This window comes from Azolla caroliniana, unplaced genomic scaffold (assembly GCF_043228905.1).
Source record: "Azolla caroliniana isolate FFs.n. ecotype wild unplaced genomic scaffold, voAzoCaro1.0.p SCAF_1, whole genome shotgun sequence".
Taxonomy (NCBI): domain Eukaryota; kingdom Viridiplantae; phylum Streptophyta; class Polypodiopsida; order Salviniales; family Salviniaceae; genus Azolla; species Azolla caroliniana.
In genome coordinates, this window is record NW_028230436.1 from 10,987,498 (window position 1) to 11,005,816 (window position 18,319).

Below are 18,319 nucleotides of genomic sequence, written 5' to 3' on the forward strand. Positions count from 1 at the left end.
TAATAGGATAGAACTATGCTAGAATTCGTAGTTCTGGTCATATGGAATGACTTCATTGAAATAAACAAGTTATGAGATTATATCATAGGAAGTGATTGTAGGTTTGGTCTTTGTTAAATGTCTGTTGCTACTTTCTTTGAGTAATTCCTCAAGTTATTATAACTCTACAAGCACAGCATCATAGGGGTAAATAATCGCTTGTATGGAGTTACGCAATTAATATTTTATATTGAAGGCTGTTACCTCATTCTAAATGCCAAGATTATAATTTCCAAAAAATCTGATAAATTTCGTTGAGACATTAAAATAGCAGCATAAAATGATTCCATACCATAGGATTTAGGTCACGTCATTTATAACCTGCATATTTAGAGAATTGGAAATCAATTTGATTGTGAAAATCTTTTAGTTTAGCTTAAAAACCCAAATTTGTACCTTGTGAGAAACTGCTGACAAACGTCTATCTTATGGTGGAGACCACTAATTATTAAAAATAGCAATTGGTTTACAGTTTTTGTGATAGACCATGGCATTAGCACGAAAATATATTGAATTTCTTTCCTCCATGACTTCTCCCTTACAGATAGGGTCACTTTTCAATTGGGCAGCTAAAACAATATAAAAGAGATTTCAATACCATATAGGATGAATATAGATGGTCTTCAACCACATCCCAATAAAATGTCATTTGTTTCTCAAATCTAAAGAAAATCAAACAAATAACTGCCATTACAGGTTTCCCTTCGTCAAGCTACTAGATTTGAAACCCCAAACCCCGAACACTCTTCTCGTAGTAAGAGCATATTATAATTAAAACATGGCCCCATAAATAATTCATCCAGCACACTATGTTACAAACACACACATATATAACATGTGCACACATGCTTACTAGAGTCAATAAAATTTGCATTATAAAATGAGTCAATAAGAAGCAAACAAGCAACATGTGAAGATATAGATGTCTCATCTTGTGGAGAAATGACATTTATTCATCATTCATCGGCATCTGTCAAGAATTCAACGCAATTCTTTGCATGTGGGAAGAGACGAGACAAGACAGACCGCTTGGCCATTTCTGAATCTTCAAATTGGAAGGCGGGCGCCACAGTGCAACCAACAAGAGAGAAATTACACTCTGGGTCTTTAGTTTTCTCACTTCTGACAATAGACAACCCATCATCTGATACTGTATCAACATCGTTGGTGGGGTATGCTCCAAACCACACAAGAGGAGGCACGACATATTGCAGCAGTTGGCCGGCATTTACATCTGACCCTAGGATTGTATGTTTCACATGCCCTTCATCGTTGATCTCCATAACCTGTCCATCAACACCAGCGACATTAGTTCTTAAACTCTTACAAAACAAACTTTATATTGGTTATCAGCTCTTGTTGGCTTATTTCTTAATTAAATAAACAAACCCTTACCGTATCTCTTCACTATAGATCTTATTACATAAGATGGCCCTATGTCATTTATACTTGTTTCTTACCATCCTCACAGATCAAGCAGAATATCATTCTTAACTAATCCAAATATGTTTTTAACATACAAATATCATTCTTAACTAAATAGACAAACCCTTACCCTATCTCTTAACTATGGATCTTATTACATAAGATGGCCCTATGTCATTTATACTTGTTTCTTGCCATCCTCACAGATCAGGCAGAATATCATTCTTAACTAATCCAAATATGTTTTCTACAAATATCATTCTTAACTAAATAGACAAACCCTTATCCTATCTCTTCACTGTGGATCTTATTACATAAGATGGCCCTAGGTCCTTTACACTTGTTTCTCACCATCCTCACAGATCAGGCAGAATATCATTCTTAAATAATCCAAATATGTTATTTACATACAAATATTTTCTCACAAAAAATACCAATATCCTATCTCTTGCATAAGCATCTTATTACATAAAGTGAAACAAGCACATTTATACTTACTGGTCACCCACTTCACAAATCTTGGCCCTACGTCCTTTATACTTGTTTCTTGCCATTTTCACAGATCAAGCAGAATATCATTCTTAACTAATCCAAATATGTTTTTTAAATACAAATATTTTCTCACAAAAAAACCCAACATCCTATCTCTTGCATATGCATCTTATTACATTAAGTGACATTCTGATGTTTGCACCATGTCCACCAAATCTATGGGGGGCTCTCTTTATTTTATTTCTTTTGTTGATGACTATTCTGGGAAGCTTTCAGTATATTTGCTAAAATCTAAGGATGAAGCCTTTCCTGCATTTAAGAAATTTCACGCATTTCTAACCACCCAAACGGGTAAAAAGCGGAAATGCTTACGCACAGATAATGGGGGTGTGTTTACAAAGTGCTGAATTTAATAGATTTTGTGAATATCTTGGTATTAAGAGAGAGCTAACAGTCCCATACAACCCCTCTTCCAATGGTGTGGCTGAAAGGAATAACAGAACTTTATGTGAGAAGGTGAAAAGCATGCTATCCACAGCTAATCTCCCTCATGAATATTGGGGCGAGGCCTTAAAACCTGCAGTTCATGTTTGCCATAGATCCCCTCATATGTCCTTAAAAGGTGGCATCCCTGAAGAGGTTTGGTCTGACAAACCAGCTTCATACAGCTAACTACACATCTTTGGTTGTGATGCTTTTGTGCATATAAGGCCTGAGTTGTGAACCAAGTTAGATGCAAATTCTATCAAAGGAATGTTTATGGGTTATGCAGATGAAGGTGAAATGAGCTATAGAATTTGGCTACCTCAACACAAGAAAGTAGTACACAGCCAAGTTGTTGTACTTAATGAGGTAAGTCTGCTAAAAAATGATTGTGCCTCTAAGTGTGGCCATAAAAGAGTCAAATTTCAGCATGTACAGCCACAAGTTAAATCTGGTATGAACCCTCGGGATGCACCACATTTGGCTGGAAATGATAATGAGCCAGAGGTTATTGAGCCAGATGATGTTGGACAGCAAAATGACTCACCTGATGAGCATATGCAGCCATCTATTCATGTTGAAACAGGGCTGGAAATGATATACAGCAACCCATTAACGATGAAGATATCAATGTACAGTCTGATGTAGATCTATTTCCGGATAATATGGACCATTGGGTAAGAAGATCTACACGCCCTAGGAGGAAAGTGAATAGATATGACCCCTCTATACATTACATTATGTTATCAGATGAGGGTAAGCCTCTTTCTTATAAAGAGGCAAAACTATGTGAACAAAAGAAGACGTGGGGTTAGCCATGCAGGAAGAGATAAAAGCCTTGCATTTGGTTGAGTAGCCCAAAGGTAGGAAAGTCATTCCAAACAAGTGGCCATACAAAATCAAATTGTTGACGGCAAACCCTAGTATAAGGCAAGACTGGTTGCTAAGGGATAAGCCCAAAAAGAGGGCATTGATTTCCAAGATTGTTCTCTCTCACAACCGCCTTGGATTTGGAATTATTCCAAATGGATGTTAAAACAACCATTTTGCATGGTAATAGATGAAGAGGTGTACATTAAACAGCCAAAAGTATATGTCATTCCTGGAAAAGAGCATCTGGTATGAGAGGTGCTAAAGGATGGCCTAATCCCTTTGATCAAGGTCAATAATTCACAGAATCTTATAGATGCTCTCACAAAGTGTCTACCCAAGGCACAACATCAGCTATGTATAAAGATGGTGGGATTTACTTAGCTTAAAGAAGCCTCCTTGTTCCTTTAAGTGGGAAGTTGTTGGGGATAAAGGCCCCGATGATTCTCCTTTTTGGTATATTTTGACCCTTCAATGTGTCTAGACATATTTTTATTATATTTTTTGGGCCCAATTTGGGAGCTTATAGGCATTTACATTATCTTTATAACTTTTGTTCATTGGCCATGTGTGAACATGCCCAAATGACCTAAACGTCACTTATAAATAAGAATTGGTCCCAAATCTCTTATAACAAGATAGGAGACTTTTAGCGGCTTGATCTTGCTCTCCATTTTTCTACACAGTTTTCTCTAGTTTTTCTCTCCTCACACAGCAGCCCACTCCCTTGTAGTTCTCCACGTCATCTCATCTCTTTCAAACCACTCCACATCTAAAGAGTTTTTTCAGGGTGCGTGCCCTCTATCTTATTGTGTTTCCATATTATTCTTAAGCAGAAATCTTGGCTTCTGAAATTTTCTGTTCATGGAAAATAATGGATGTAGTAAAATTCAACTCAAGAATTTTATTCCTTCAGAACCTCTCAATGAATTCATAAAACTTACCACTCATTATAATCCATCTGAAAATAGTGAAGCAAAAGGAAATAAAAACATGAATCTTGAAATTGCCCATGCCATGCTTTTCATGCCTCCTAGGAGCAGTGTTTTTGGCAGACATATGTTTTACATCCATATGGATCCAGAATCATGCTCCAGCAGCAGCTCTAAAAATTTGATCAACCTTTCATACAAACTACAATGCAATGCTAGCTGAACGATAGGAAATTAAACATGACATTTGGGAACTGGTACCAACCGCCAATCAAGCAAAAACATATTGGTGTTTGGTGGATCTTAAGAGAACATTCGAGAGTCACAGCTACCTTGGACGAAAGATAACAGGAAGAGGAAGACAAGGACAAGAAGAAAGACTTACTGTTAATGCTTGACCCGTGTAGAAATGCCAAACCTCGGCTGCAGGTAATCTATGGAGTTTTGAAATGCTTCCAGATGGAAGCAGATAGTAGATCGCTGTACTCACAGGACGATCTACCTTATCTGCAAAGAATAAAAAGGAAAAAACAATTTGAGAAATATAAATGAAAGCTTGATCCAGCATATGTACACAGGAAATGCAAGACCAGACGAAGGTTTTTGGGTTTATCTACAATTGTGAGGAAAGATCGATCACACATGTCCATACAGGAAAAGTCTAAAACTGTGAGAAAAATGTACCTTTAAGTTTCCTTTCAAATTGTGAAAATAAAAGAAGCTTCATTGGAAATAGCCACACACGGAAAACAGGAAGCGAGAAAGGTTTGGTTTTTATGGATTATGCTTACACTGTGGAGGAAGTGAAGAGGCGGAGAGAAGAACGGATTCATCACGAAAGGTCTCCTTGTAGAATCCTCCTTCTGGATGTGGCTTCAGGCCGAGCGATGAGACAAGCTCAGATAGCGCCATAGCTGTGTGAGAGAGGTAAGGATTGACAAGGAAGCTGTTCGTTTCAATCCTTCAGCTTCGTCTTTGCACGAGAGATGGGGAGGATCAACAGATACATGAATTGCTGAGATAGAGAGAGCTTAAGAGAGACACAGGCTCTCTGTTGTGCTACCAAATCATGAAGAGGGCTGGTGAGTAACAATCGGCAACGGTTCGGTTTGAACCGAACCGAAACGCAAAACCACCAAATCATGAAGAGGGCTGGCGAGTAACAATCGGCAACTGTTCGGTTTGAACCGAAACGAAACCCGAAACCATCAAATCATGAAGAGGGCTGGTGAGTAACAATCGGCAACTGTTCGGTTTGAACCGAACCGAACCGAAAACTGCGGGGTAACGATTTAAACAGTTCAGGTTCGGTTTTAACAGTTAGAACCCGCGGTTTAAATGGTTATTTATTTTTTATTTTATTTTAAATTTAAAAATAATAATAAAAAATTGTTTTTAAACAATCTTTTCATTTTCATGCCTTATTCCCATATTTTAGGAAAATCTTTAAAATTTTGAAATAATGAAATATTTTAAATTTTGACCTAAGCTAAAAATCGAAACCGCGGTTTTACCGGTTTAATGGCTTAACAGTTTGGAAAAAATTTAATGGTTCAATTTAACGGTTTCGTGGTTTGGTTTGATTCGGTTCAGGTTTCTAAAAATTTAAACGGTTCAGTTTTGACCCTCTCAAACCGTTGCCGATCGTTACTAGCGAGGGCCATGGACAGTGCGATCTGCACCGTTTGATCTTTGGAAGAAAAAAAATGTGTCATCCAAAAAGCTTGACACCTTTGTCACCAACCACCTTACTCTTTGTTTGATTGATTGATTGTTGGCACCCAACCATCCCAATTTAGGCACCTCACTCAAATCCAGACATCAAAAACTTCAAAAAATTCCAAGTGTTAAAAAAAAATAAAATTGACATCAAAATCTTACACCAAAATTCCACTAAAAAACTAAAAACTTCCAATTACACAAAACTTAAAAAACGTCAATTACTTTGTACAAATTATGCAAATGGGTGTGATCTCCGGATTATACATACAATTTAACATTAACTTATTTGAGAGGATTAGTTCATTTTGACTCATCCAAGTAGGATATATTGTGATGGATAGACTTCAATTGCAACATAATTGATGTATGTATCGAGAAAGTGATTTGCATGTCAAAGGAGATCTTATATACACACATTATTACATATATATATATATATATATACACATAGATTGACCCATGCGTGATATCCGTGGTATTCGACATCCGTAATATTCGTGATATTCGAGAAAAGAAAATTGCCCTAAGAATATTATAAAACCATTCGTTTACATATTGATATACATATACACACATACATATACACATATACACACATACATAGATACATATACACACATACATCAATAATTAATTAACTCACTAATATAATAATTAATTTACTATTAATTAATTAATTCACTTAAACATTAATTGATTCACTAATACATTAATTAATTTACAATACATATCTTAATTCATTAAAACATTAATTAATTCATTGAAAAATATTAGTTAATTAATTAATAATTATTTAATTAAGGCTTCCGCAAAACTTGGGGTTTCATTGAAACCCTGAGTTTGCAGCGGACAATAGGATGTAGGATTAGCGTAGAGCATGAGAGGGAGTCAAGGACGCAGGCTGAAGGGAAGAAATTTTGTCGAAATTAGAATTATGGCAGAAATTAGGGTTTTCATCTGAAACCCTAATTTTCTGGTCGAGAACAATATATATATATATATATATATGTTTGAGTTGCATTGATAATATCAAGATGTTAGCAATCCTATCATCATTATCTTGATTATGTGTAAGAATACTCTTCATTGCCAAATAGACATGGAGATCTCATATGTATAAATTGCATTGATGAATTGCAATTTAACATTACACTACAAGTTTCAACATATTTTTCACTATTGTTCTAAAACAAGTACCCTAATATACATTGTTCAAATATGAGGAAGTGACATACCTCCTTTCACTCTGATATGCATCACTCCACTCGACATCAAACATTTCGAAGTCTTTCGAGTCATATGTAGAAGGAAACTGTCTACAAATAACATTCCAACCATCTATATAATGTCCTTGAACATTGGATTTGAAAAGTTACTCCCCTACATTTGTGATCATTTATATTTTAATCAGATTTTGTTCCATTTTAGCAATCCACTTTAACATTTTAACAGATTTAATAAAGTTATACAATCCATTTTAACATTTTAATTGAAAACTTTGAACCACTTGAACACATTAACCATTCGCAAAAACCCTAATCTTTGAAACTACTTTTTCATATAGCAAAAAAAAGGCGTAATAAAATACATACCTAAAAAATGAGCAGGTGGCGATGTTGATTGTAATGCAAGTGCATGTGGTTGTCGGGTGCACGTCTTTGGCTATCAACAATCCCTCCTAAACCATAATCTCTTATTTCAAAAAATTTGAAAAATCGATAGGCATCAAGTTTTATACCTGAATATAAGTCCCAATAATTATAAGTAGGGCGTCTTCTTGGGTGTAGGGCATTTCCAGAGTGTGAGTAGGGCGCCTTCCTAGGTGCAATGCGTTTGAAGAGTATGAGTAGGCCCTGACGTCTTCCGAAGAGTTGGGCGTCTAGATATTGAGAGTAGGGTGTCTGAAGAGCGTGAGTAAGGTGTCTAGATATTCAATGGTCGGGTGTGTAGCGACACAGGGTGTCAGCTTATTGACTAGAGCGTTTTTTTTGGAGGAGGATCAAACGGTGTGGATCGCATGCGCCCTCAACTAAGCAACCTGCACCATCTGTGGCCATGATTCCCTCGCCAAGCCCCTTTATGATTTGGGTGCAAATAGACATGCCATAGACACACACACACACACACACACACACACACACAAAGAGAGGAGAGGAGAGGCCCAGAAGAAGAAGAAGAAGAAGAAGAAGAAGAAGAAGAAGAAGAAGAAGAAGAGTTTGTTTTTGTTCCTGCACTCTCTATCGGCAACAAAATTTGGCACAAAGATAAGCATTGGAAAACCCTTGGTTCGAGCTCCATGACAATATATAGCAAGTTTAAATTGGTGGTTTGTACTAGAAGCAACGATAGAAATTAAGAATAACGCGTTTTCAATTTAGACATACTCAACACGCATTGTGAACCTCCTATTGTCTTCTTCATCTTCAATCTCTTCAATTGAGTGAGTTCTAGTTTTCTCTCTTGTTCATGGAAACTCTTTTTTATCCTGGATTGATATCACATCAAGAACAACATATATAAACATGAATTCCTCACACATTGTGGGGGACACAGATATGGACACAATTGATCGAATAAAGAGTAGTGAGATGGTAGAATGTAATCGTGAAAGGGAAGAATTTAGAAGCTCTAAAAGATTTGACAATTTTGGGGAAATTAATGAGAAGAAATTGACATATGTCGAGGCAATACATGTAGACGAGGTTGACAAGGATCATCGTAATTGGGGTAATTTATGGGGGATTACCGATACCTTGTTGTTTGATATTGTAGAAGAAAATGAAAACGCAACAAAAGAATGCATCGATGAGGATGTGCATGATGTAGAAGTTGATGTTAAGGCAATGTTGCAATCTTTTGATGTATTCTATGATCATTATGATCGTGTGGTTATATTATTTTGTACTGGGAAACTCTTATACATAAATTGGATTAAAAAATGGTTCAACACTATCGTGTCACCGAAAAGTGTTGAGAATATATATGCAGGCCTGCGAGGGTTTTATGATGTAGTATTTTGTTTCCCTGAACATCGAAGTGCATTGTTCAATAAAGTTCCACAGTTTTTTTATAAACGATTAGTACATGTAATGCAATGGTCCATCGTAGTGGATTATCATGCTTTGTTGAAACAAGAATGTCCCGTTTGCATAATAGTGGATTGTAAGCATTCATTTCTATGCCCAATTTTACCAAAGTTGTGAGCCAATGGGTAAAGTGTTGGTATCTCCACATGCAAATGCTACAAATAAGTGCAGATTTTGTGTGTTATGGGATAAAAGTCATAACAGGCTAGGATGGGTGTGTATAAACACACATGGTATGAAAAGACATTATTTTAAATTGAAGTGGAAGACATTTGCATGTCATTGTTTGGATGTGGTGAATGGGGTCCCTTTATGGTGGAATGGCAATGTCATTGTCCTTAAACTTTGGAGGTTCCTAATGAAGGGAATGGTAAGGAAGGATTTGAGAGAAATGTTGGTGTGTCAGATAATGTGGTTGTTATGGATGAAGGAACATCTTTTAGAACATGTGATAAAGAGGCCTCACTTCAACGTTTGGGCCCTAAGAATAAGGGAACTCAATCTATGGATATGGAAAATCAAAGTTTAGTGCTTACAGATAAAGGGGAAAAAAAGATTGGATAGGACTAGTATTAATGTTGTTGATAAAGATTGGCATCATGTAAATGGGAAGTCAACGGGGAAATCAATGAATATGCAACATAATAGTTTGCCCACTACTCATGAGACTACTTGCCAAAGTACTTCAGGAAATAGAGAGGGTCCTCAAAAAGTTCATTGGCAACAACAATTTCCGGATAGGGGATTACCCCTTCAACTTCAAATTGATTCATTGGGATTGGTTGTAAATTCATCGAATTCTCGAGGTTTCCGTCAGGTGGAAGGACCTAAACAAAAGGTTTCGATAAACAACCCTAAGGATGTGGTGCATTAAAATCCATATGTAGCTTTGGGACATGCTTTGATTAGTTTCATGACATTTGTTGCTCTGAAGGAGCAAGGGTACCCATAATATTGTTGATTGAATAAAAGTGGTAACATGGAATATGAGAGGGGCATGTTCTCCTCATAAGATGTTAGAGACATAGACTAATGTAAGCATTAGATAAGGATAGAATATAGATGAATAGAAAAAAAGGAGAGAGAGAAAGAAGGGTGCCGATCCACCCGACCATCCCCGAGCAAAGGGATCGAGACGGACTCAAGCCTCGATCCGCATCCCATACCACCGTCGTGGCGTCGAGTCGTACCTGGTGCTAGCGCGCTCGCTACAAGAGTTGACCCACCACAAGACAGAGTCTCGATGTAGTCAACAAGATCAACAAATGAGGGTAGCTAGGCCTCTTATTTATAGCGATACCCAAGGCCCCCATGCAAGTTCACACTTGGCCTAATGGGTTGTCTCAATCCCGAGGATTAAAAGTAATCCTCCCCTTCTTTACACTCTCGTTTAACCCTCACACTTATCCACATGTATAGAATACTATGGTAAATTCTCACCACGGGATATTATATGATCATGCCCGTAACATACTCCCCCCCTCTTTAAAACATTGCACTCTTGCAATGGAAAGTTAGGGAAGTTAGTTCTGAGAATATTTTCGCGTTCCCATGTGGCATCTTTTATTGATTTATCCATCCATTTTATTTTAAATTCTCGGATTTCTTTAGTACGTATTTTTTTTGTTTTAACATCGAGAATTCTTTCTGGTACATGTGGTTTAGAAGATAATTCTTCAGAAGTAACTAGAGTTTCAGTTGTAACTGTATTGTCGCCAGAACCTATAAGTTCTTTTGGACAACTCACATGAAAGACTAGATGAATTCCAACACCATCGGGAAGAGCGAGACGATAGGTTGATGACCCAATGTGTTTGAGGACTGTAAATGGTCCACAAAACCGTAGGGCTAACTTAACGCACTTACTCGTAGACAATGTCTTAGAATTGTGAGGTACACGTAAAAATACCTTCTGTCCAGGGTTGAATACACGAGGTTGCCTATGATGATCGGCATAAAAATGCGCTCTATCTTGAGCTATTTTTATATTATCTCATGCCATATGCAACATATCTTGCATATCCCGAAGAAAGTTTTGCGTACTTCGCAACTCATCATGATGTATATTGACATCAATCGGGGCTCGTGGATGAAAACCATACATCAACATAAAAGGATTATATCCCGTCGACGTATGCTTGGAGCTGTTATAAGCAAACTCCAAAATTGGGAGATAATATTCCCATTTTGTTGGTTTTGCACCAACCTATGCTCGAAGCACGTCCTCAATAATTTGATTTACTCGTTCTGTTTGTCCATCAGATTGAGGATGATCCATGGAGCTTATGCTCAACGTAGTTTCTAACTTAAAGACTTGCGTCCAGAACTCACTAGTAAATTTTGGATCTCGATCACTCACGATATCCATCGGTAACCCATAAAAACGAAATAACTCGTCCACGAATTGGTAAGCCAATTTAGAAGCTGTTACCGTGGTTTTAATAGCAATAAATCTGGCCATTTTAGTTAGTCTATCAACCACAACCCAGATGGCATCATGGCCTTTTTGGGTGCGTGGAAGGCTAACAATAAAATCCATGGATATACTTTCCCACTTATTATTGGGAATGTCCAAGGGATGTAAAAGTCCTACGGCTTTAAGTCACTCGGCTTTGTTAACCTGACATTGGTGACATTTAGTCACATAACTATGTATGTTAGGACGCATCTTAGGCCAATAGAATTGAGTGGAGATGAGAACGAGTGTACGATGTATTCAAGGGTGCCCTGTTGAGGGTGCATCATGGCATACAAAAAGAATCCTCTTTTTGACCTCGGGTAAATCTGGAACACAAACCTTCCCATTACGGTAGAACAGACCGTTAATAATGTGGAAGTATTCCTTCGAGGATGTGGTGGTGTCTGTTCCAGACTCAACTCTTGCCCAATATTTTGTGAAATAACTGTCATCAAGATACTTCCCTCGAAGGTGATCATAAAGATCTAATGAAATTTCAGTGAAGCTAAGCATGTTAACTTCACAGATGCGACTTAGTGCATCAGCGACAGTATTCATGGAACCTTTACGATATCATATGGAAAAATCAAAGTCTTGGATGAGATCAACCCATCGTGCCTTATGACCTTTCAGGTCTTGTTGATCACAAAAATATTTCAAGGACTCGTGGTCTATAGTTACCACAAAGCGATTTCCATAAAGATAATGGCGCCATGTTTTGAGCGCATGTATACCTACAAATAATTCATTTTCTTGAATGGTATACTGACATTGAGCAAAATCAAGTTTCTTACTCTCGAATGCTATTGGTTTACCATCTTGATATAAGAGAGCACCTATAGCATAATCGCTTGCATTGGTTTGAACCTCAAAAGGTTTTGAAGGATCGGGTAAAAGAAGTGAAGGAGCCTTGCATACCAGGTCCTTGAGTTCCTTAAAGGCGAGGTCTAGTGTAGCATTCCAGACAATAGGTTTTGTAGACTTATGCGTTTGACCTTTTAAAAGATCAGTAAACAACGTTGTCAATTGGGAGTAATTACGAAGGCGGCCGGATGAAGCCCACTCTTAGGAGTTTGTCGATTTCCTCTTTTACTTTGGCGGCGTAGTTGGGGTTCATTCGGTATCGTCGTTGCGCCACTGGTTTCGCGTCCTTGCCTAAGTGGATTTGATGCTGATATAATTGAGGGTCCAGCCCTCGCATGTCTTCGTATGACCAGGCGAATACGTCGCGAAACTCCGTAAGCAGTTTGATCATCGCCGCTTTATCTTCCGGCTTCATTTCTTTGGCGATGTGAACCGGCTTTGATTCGTCCTTGCTTCCTAGGTTCACTTCGTCGAGCTGGGATGCTTTTACCCGTTGGGAAACGGCCATTTCCCGTTCCAATGCTTCCTGTGCTTGCCGTAATTCCCGAATCGCATCTTTGTCTGGTTCGGCTTCGGTGTCGTCGTCCCGCTGCGGCAAGTATGCGGCTACGGCTTCAGCTACATCAATCTCGAAGAGTGGTACGATCCTCGGATGTTCCTCCAAGTACTGGGCTTCTTCGTCGTCTGCCAATCCTTCAAGCATGTTCACACATTCCGCATACAGCGGTGTGCATTCCTTACCGTTGCTCGTCCGTGGTTGTGTCGGTACCCGGACCTTGGCTTTTCCGCGCCGGAAGGTAATCATATTTTTTCGCCAATTTTGCTTGATGTGTGCTGTTTTCAACCATGGTCTACCCAGCAGCAGTGGGTACGCGCCTTGCGCCTGTAGTTGCAGCACTACAGCCGAGATGTGAAATGTGTGGCCTCCTATGGTTACTTCCAATTTCCGTATTAAGCCCGTCGGCCGTACAGAGCTCGTATCCGCCATCCGTAGCCAGAACGGACATGGCTCCCATTCATGTATACCCAAGGCATCACACGTACGGAGGCTTATTACGTTTACCCCGGAACCTCCATCGATTACCGTGCCGGGAAGTTCGTGCCCTTTGACAATAGCTGTAATCGCCGGACTACTAGTGTCCACCACCGTCGGTCCCTCCTCCGGGTTCGAGAAGAGGACTGGTGCCGGTGGGGCTGTGCCGTCTGTCATGCCCGTTTTTAGCCCTTCCGTAAATCGCGGCACGAGCTGCAAGAGTCTTCCTAACGGCAACGTGATCTGACATTCTTGCAGTGCTTGCCATGTCTCGTTTTCTGGGTGGCTACCGCCGGCACTCCCTATGGTATTTGCCTTTTGCCGTTCCGCGTCCGCGACGTTTCTTTCATTGGCTTCCTTCACCCATTCCGTCGCCTGTTTTCGTATGGCCTCTTGTGTTTCCCACTCTTTGGCCATGCCTTTCGACCGTGTGGTTACTTGCTGTACATCCGTCACTTCCGGAACCACCATATTAACTGCTGGTCGTTTCTCGTAGCTCTTTACCGGGCACTGGTTACTGTAGTGGCCTTCCTGCCTGCAGTAGTAGCAGTACTCTTTACGGGTATTGCTGGATTCAGCATTGCTGGTAGCCGGAGTTGGTCCCGTAGCGAGTGGTGCGTTCTGTGCCGGTTGGCTCCTTGGGATTCCATGTTCCGGGTCCCTAGGGTGACCACCTTTCTTGAAGTTACGTTTCTTATTATTCTTATTCTTATTTCGGTAGTCCGGTCGTGGTGGATCGTAAAATCGGCCATAGTCCTCCTGGTGCCGTCGGTAACTAGGCGAATGGTCTCTGTCGTATTGCTCGTGTCGCCTGTTGGGCTCCCGATAACGGTCCGATCGCTCATACCGGTCGTAGTTATCACGCCGATTCCCGTACCGGCCATCATTCTCTTGCCTGTCTCCGTACCGGACATCTTGTGCCGGTGGGTACCGGTTCCCTCTTTGCCAACGATCGTCATCTTCGTCTCGGCTGCTTCTTGGCTCGATCCGTCGGACGGGTGGTGCTTGTCGATTTAACAGGTTGTACTCGCACCGGTCCGTTGTATGACTCTTGGATTGACAAATCACACACTGAGTGCGCATGGTGCACTCTACTGCCGAGTGTCCGGCATTCAAGCAGATTGTGCATTGAATTGCCTGCCGGAACCGGAGATCTTCCTCGGTGGGTAACGCCCGTTGCAGTGTTCCCAGCGTAAGCCATGAGCTTGTCTTTTCCATTTCTCTGACCCGGTCAATGACCTGATCGATGGTGCATCCTCGAAAGTCGATTACCGTACACACCGTGCGTAACGGTTCCCGGAGTGCGTTTAAAAATATCGTCCGTAATTCCTCCTCCGGGGGTGCACGGGCAAGCTGGCTATGCATTCGTTGGAAACGGATGACGAATTGGGGAATGCTTTCCCCTGCCTCCTGTCGGATCGTATAAAACAGGCCCACCATTGTCGTCTGGTCGACCTCCTTGTGGAAAAAATGCAAGAATTTTGCTTTTAATTCTGCAAATGTTGTGATGGTCGCCGGGTCCTGCGACCGCCGCCATCGTGTCGCTGGTCCCTCCAACGTGACTCCGAATTCTGCTATCTTCGAGCGTTCTTCTTCCTCCGGTGTCATTCGCTGGGACGTGTGATTTGCTTCCCATGTCTGCTCGAAGTCATCCACATGCGCTTCCGCATCCGGATCATCGCGGTACTTTGAGTATTGGAACGGCATGTCGTCGTCCAGTATTAAGCCGCGGTTTAGTGGCGTTTGTTGATCTTTTGCCGGTTCTTTCTCCGGTTCCACTTCCGGTTCTTTTGCCGGTCCTTTTTCCGGTTCTTTTTCCGGCTCTTCTTCCGGTACCTTTGCCGGCTCTTTCGTTGGTGTTGGTGGCTTTGCTTCTTCCGCTTCCGGTGTTGGTGGGTTGACGGCTTCCGTTTGCGGTTCCGGATAGCCCTGGTTGAGCGGTTCCGGTTCTGGAGTCGGCACGGTATCCGATCCGTCGTCTTCCGGGCCGCCGGGGGTATCGTTGCTGCTCCGGTAGTTCGTGTGCACGCTGTATCCCCCTTCGGAATCTGATTCGTAGGCTGAAAAGGCTTCTGCCTCGTTTTCTCCGCTTGCCAGCGCCTCCAGGAGTCGTTCGGTTTCTCGGAGACTACTTAGACTGCTTCCGTCGTCCTGGTTGCGAGTTTGCCGTAACCGGAGAGATTCCTCCGCGACTCTCCGGATCTCGTTGGAGAACGAACGATCCGAGCGAATTTCCTGCGCTGCTTGCTGGAAAGTCTCACGCCGTCTTTGCCGTTCGGCGATGCGTCGAGCTCGGTCTGTAACCAAGTCGTGCGTTGGTCTAGTCATCCATTACCGTCGTTCGCTGCGAGAAAGCAGGAATCGTGGTCGCCAAAACTGTGGGGTTGCCGGAGGACACTATGCCGGGGAAGCGACGGCAAGAAAGGTATGGCAGAGCGGCTTATGGTGGCCCACGACGCTAAAAGATGCCGTCAAGTATGCTAAGGAATGTGACCTATGCCAACGAATGGGCCAGCCTACGGAGCAAGCACGGATGCCACACCAACCGGTACTTCCACTAGAGCCATTCCAGAAGTGGGGGTTGGATTTTGTCGGACCGTTCAAGCCACCGGCAATGAGAACGGGTAATCGTTATGTCATCGTGGCAACGGATTATTGCACGAAATGGGTGGAAGCTAAGGCCCTGAGAGACAACACCGCGTCATCCACAGCAAAATTCCTGTACGAAAACATTTGGTGCCGATATGGATGTCCGATTGAACTGATCAGCGACCAAGGAGGGCATTTCCTCGGCCAGGTAGTGGAAAGCTTAACAACGTTCTATGCCGTGGTGCATAAAAGAAGCACACCGTACTACCCACAGGCGAACGGGTTAGCGGAATCCACCAACAAAACGCTGCAGAACATTCTCCGCAAAATCGTCAACGAAAACCGGACGGACTGGGATACAAAGCTCAATAGCGCGCTATGGGCGTACAGAACGGCATACAAAACGAGTATCCGGACAACGCCGTTCCGGTTAGCATTCGGCTTAGAAGCGGTCATGCCGGTCGAGTTTCAGGTACCAAGCTTACGGATCCAACTACGGGAACGGCTGAATGAAAAGAAGTCGGAGGAAATGCGGCTAGCAGCACTATGCGAATTGGAGGAGCAACGGCTGGCCAGCATCCTACACATGGAACTGGAGCAACGACGACGGAAAGCGTTCGTTGACCGTCACCGGAAAGGTAATGAGAAGATGTTCGAAATCGGAAAGCCGGTGCTAGTATTCCAAACAAGGATGGGCAAAATGCCGGGTAAACTCCGGTTCAGATGGACAGGCCCGTATTGGCTGACACGGGAATACAACGGGTCCTATCAGATAGGGACACTAGCCGGTGAAGTACTAGGCAAGTGGGTAAACGGATTTCGACTAAAACCCTATAAAGGACCGATGCCAAAGAACCCGTTTATGCAGCTCACCGGCACTACACCAGGAACTTGTCCGGGATCGGTACGGATCGATTCGGAAGAAAAAGACGACGGGGAACCCGTAGCAACCCGTAAGGAAAACGGTCAGGGTCCGAAGGGACCTACGGATGTGTAAGGTCACACACCGTCATTAAAGATTGAAAAAAAAAAAAAAAAAAAAAAAAAAAAAACATTAAAAATCGAGGTATGAACGGGTGTGAAAGCGAGGCGCGAAAAGGTACGTAGTGGGCATTTAAGAGACGCCACGTACTTAATACTAAATCGGGACAGGACGTGCGCACGCTCGAAAAAAGGCGCCAAGACGCACAGAGAAAAAGAGGAGCGCATGGAGACCTTTTTTTTTCGCGAGCCAAGAAGCACAGAAGCACCAAGGCAGTGGAAGCTGAGCAAACGCGAACCTGCACGCAGAGAACCCCCGCGCTCAGAACGCTCTCTTTCTCGCTCTCACCCTCATCACCACTCTACCTCGCCATCTTCCCTCGACCTTGAAGCAGACATGGAACCACAAACGCTGTCGGAAGCGGCCAGGAAATGGTTCAGGCAAAACGGACTGGAGGGGTTCTTGGCCATCATGGAGGCACCGCCGCACAGAGAAGCCGACCGGGTCATCAAGGAGCTCGCCACAGAGGTCATCACCGAGGAAGCGATCCGCGCGCTAACAGGCCTTCCGGAGGGAGGAATCTTTCAGATCGATAACCCAACCTCGGAGCAACTCACCCGATATTTCGGTGAGTACTCTGTTGCCGGCAAAGGCTATCGGACGCAGGGCGGCGAAGATCCGCTATTCAGGGAGATAGCTCGAGTGCTCCATGAGTACGGTCACGTGTACCCCCGACCCCCTGTCATGCCAAAAAATCGGGCAGGGATGATCATAGCCACCTATGAAGGGGTCAAGGTGGACTGGCCGGTGTTGATTGCAGACGGGTTGTGCATGGCAATCGACATGGTACGAGGGAAGGACGGCAAGGAGGGCCGGAAGCTGTGGCACGCCGTAGCTCAATGGATAACATTGCTCGTGCCGCCGGTCGAGACCGCCCAGCCAAAGAAGCGGCCAAGAGTTTCGGAAGGAAGCACCTCGAAGCCGGCGTCCAAACGACAGCAGCTGCTGGCGTCGAAGGCGACAAAAGGGAAGAAACGGGCCCCAGAACCGGAGGAAGTGTCACCGGTCCGACCCGTCAAGATAACCTTACGGAGACCGGGACAGAAGGAACCGGAACCCTTGACGGCACAGAAATATGCCGTGACACAGGAAGAGGAAACGGAGGAGCCAGAAGAGCACCTCCAACGACGGTCAAGAAGTAGGACCGCCGAGACAGGAGGGGAGCGGTCGTACCCGCGAGAGGCAGAGACGCCCCCAACTCAACCTGAGCAAACCACAAGGGAAGAACCGGAACCGGTACGTAGGGAACCGGTCTTGTCGACTTCTATAGAAGAAGTCAGTCCA

At 42.6% G+C, this 18,319-nt stretch overlaps 1 protein-coding gene across 1 annotated transcript; it reads right to left on the reverse strand.

Annotated features, from left to right (window-relative positions):
• Positions 1 to 888: 888 nt before the first annotated feature.
• LOC147868966 (RmlC-like jelly roll fold protein) lies at positions 889 to 5,190 on the reverse strand. The gene is made up of 3 exons (XM_087325213.1): positions 5,033 to 5,190; positions 4,627 to 4,748; positions 889 to 1,325 (listed from the first exon to the last, which is right to left on the reverse strand). The coding sequence occupies exons 1-3, from the start codon at positions 5,151 to 5,153 to the stop codon at positions 996 to 998; spliced, it is 573 nt and encodes a 190-aa protein (XP_087181339.1). The 5' UTR covers positions 5,154 to 5,190; the 3' UTR covers positions 889 to 995.
• Between the last annotated feature and the right edge of the window lie 13,129 nt (positions 5,191 to 18,319).

What these genes read in the sequence shown, in the direction of transcription:
- LOC147868966 (XM_087325213.1), bottom strand. Translation starts at nt 5,153, where the DNA reads ATGGCGCTATCTGAGCTTGTCTCATCGCTCGGCCTGAAGCCACATCCA. An exon ending in CTCTTCACTTCCTCCACAGT is followed by an intron (nt 4,749 to 5,032) that starts GTAAGCATAATC and finishes TATTCTTTGCAG; the next exon opens with ATAAGGTAGATCGTCCTGTG. An exon ending in ACACGGGTCAAGCATTAACA is followed by an intron (nt 1,326 to 4,626) that starts GTAAGTCTTTCT and finishes GTTGATGGACAG; the next exon opens with GTTATGGAGATCAACGATGA.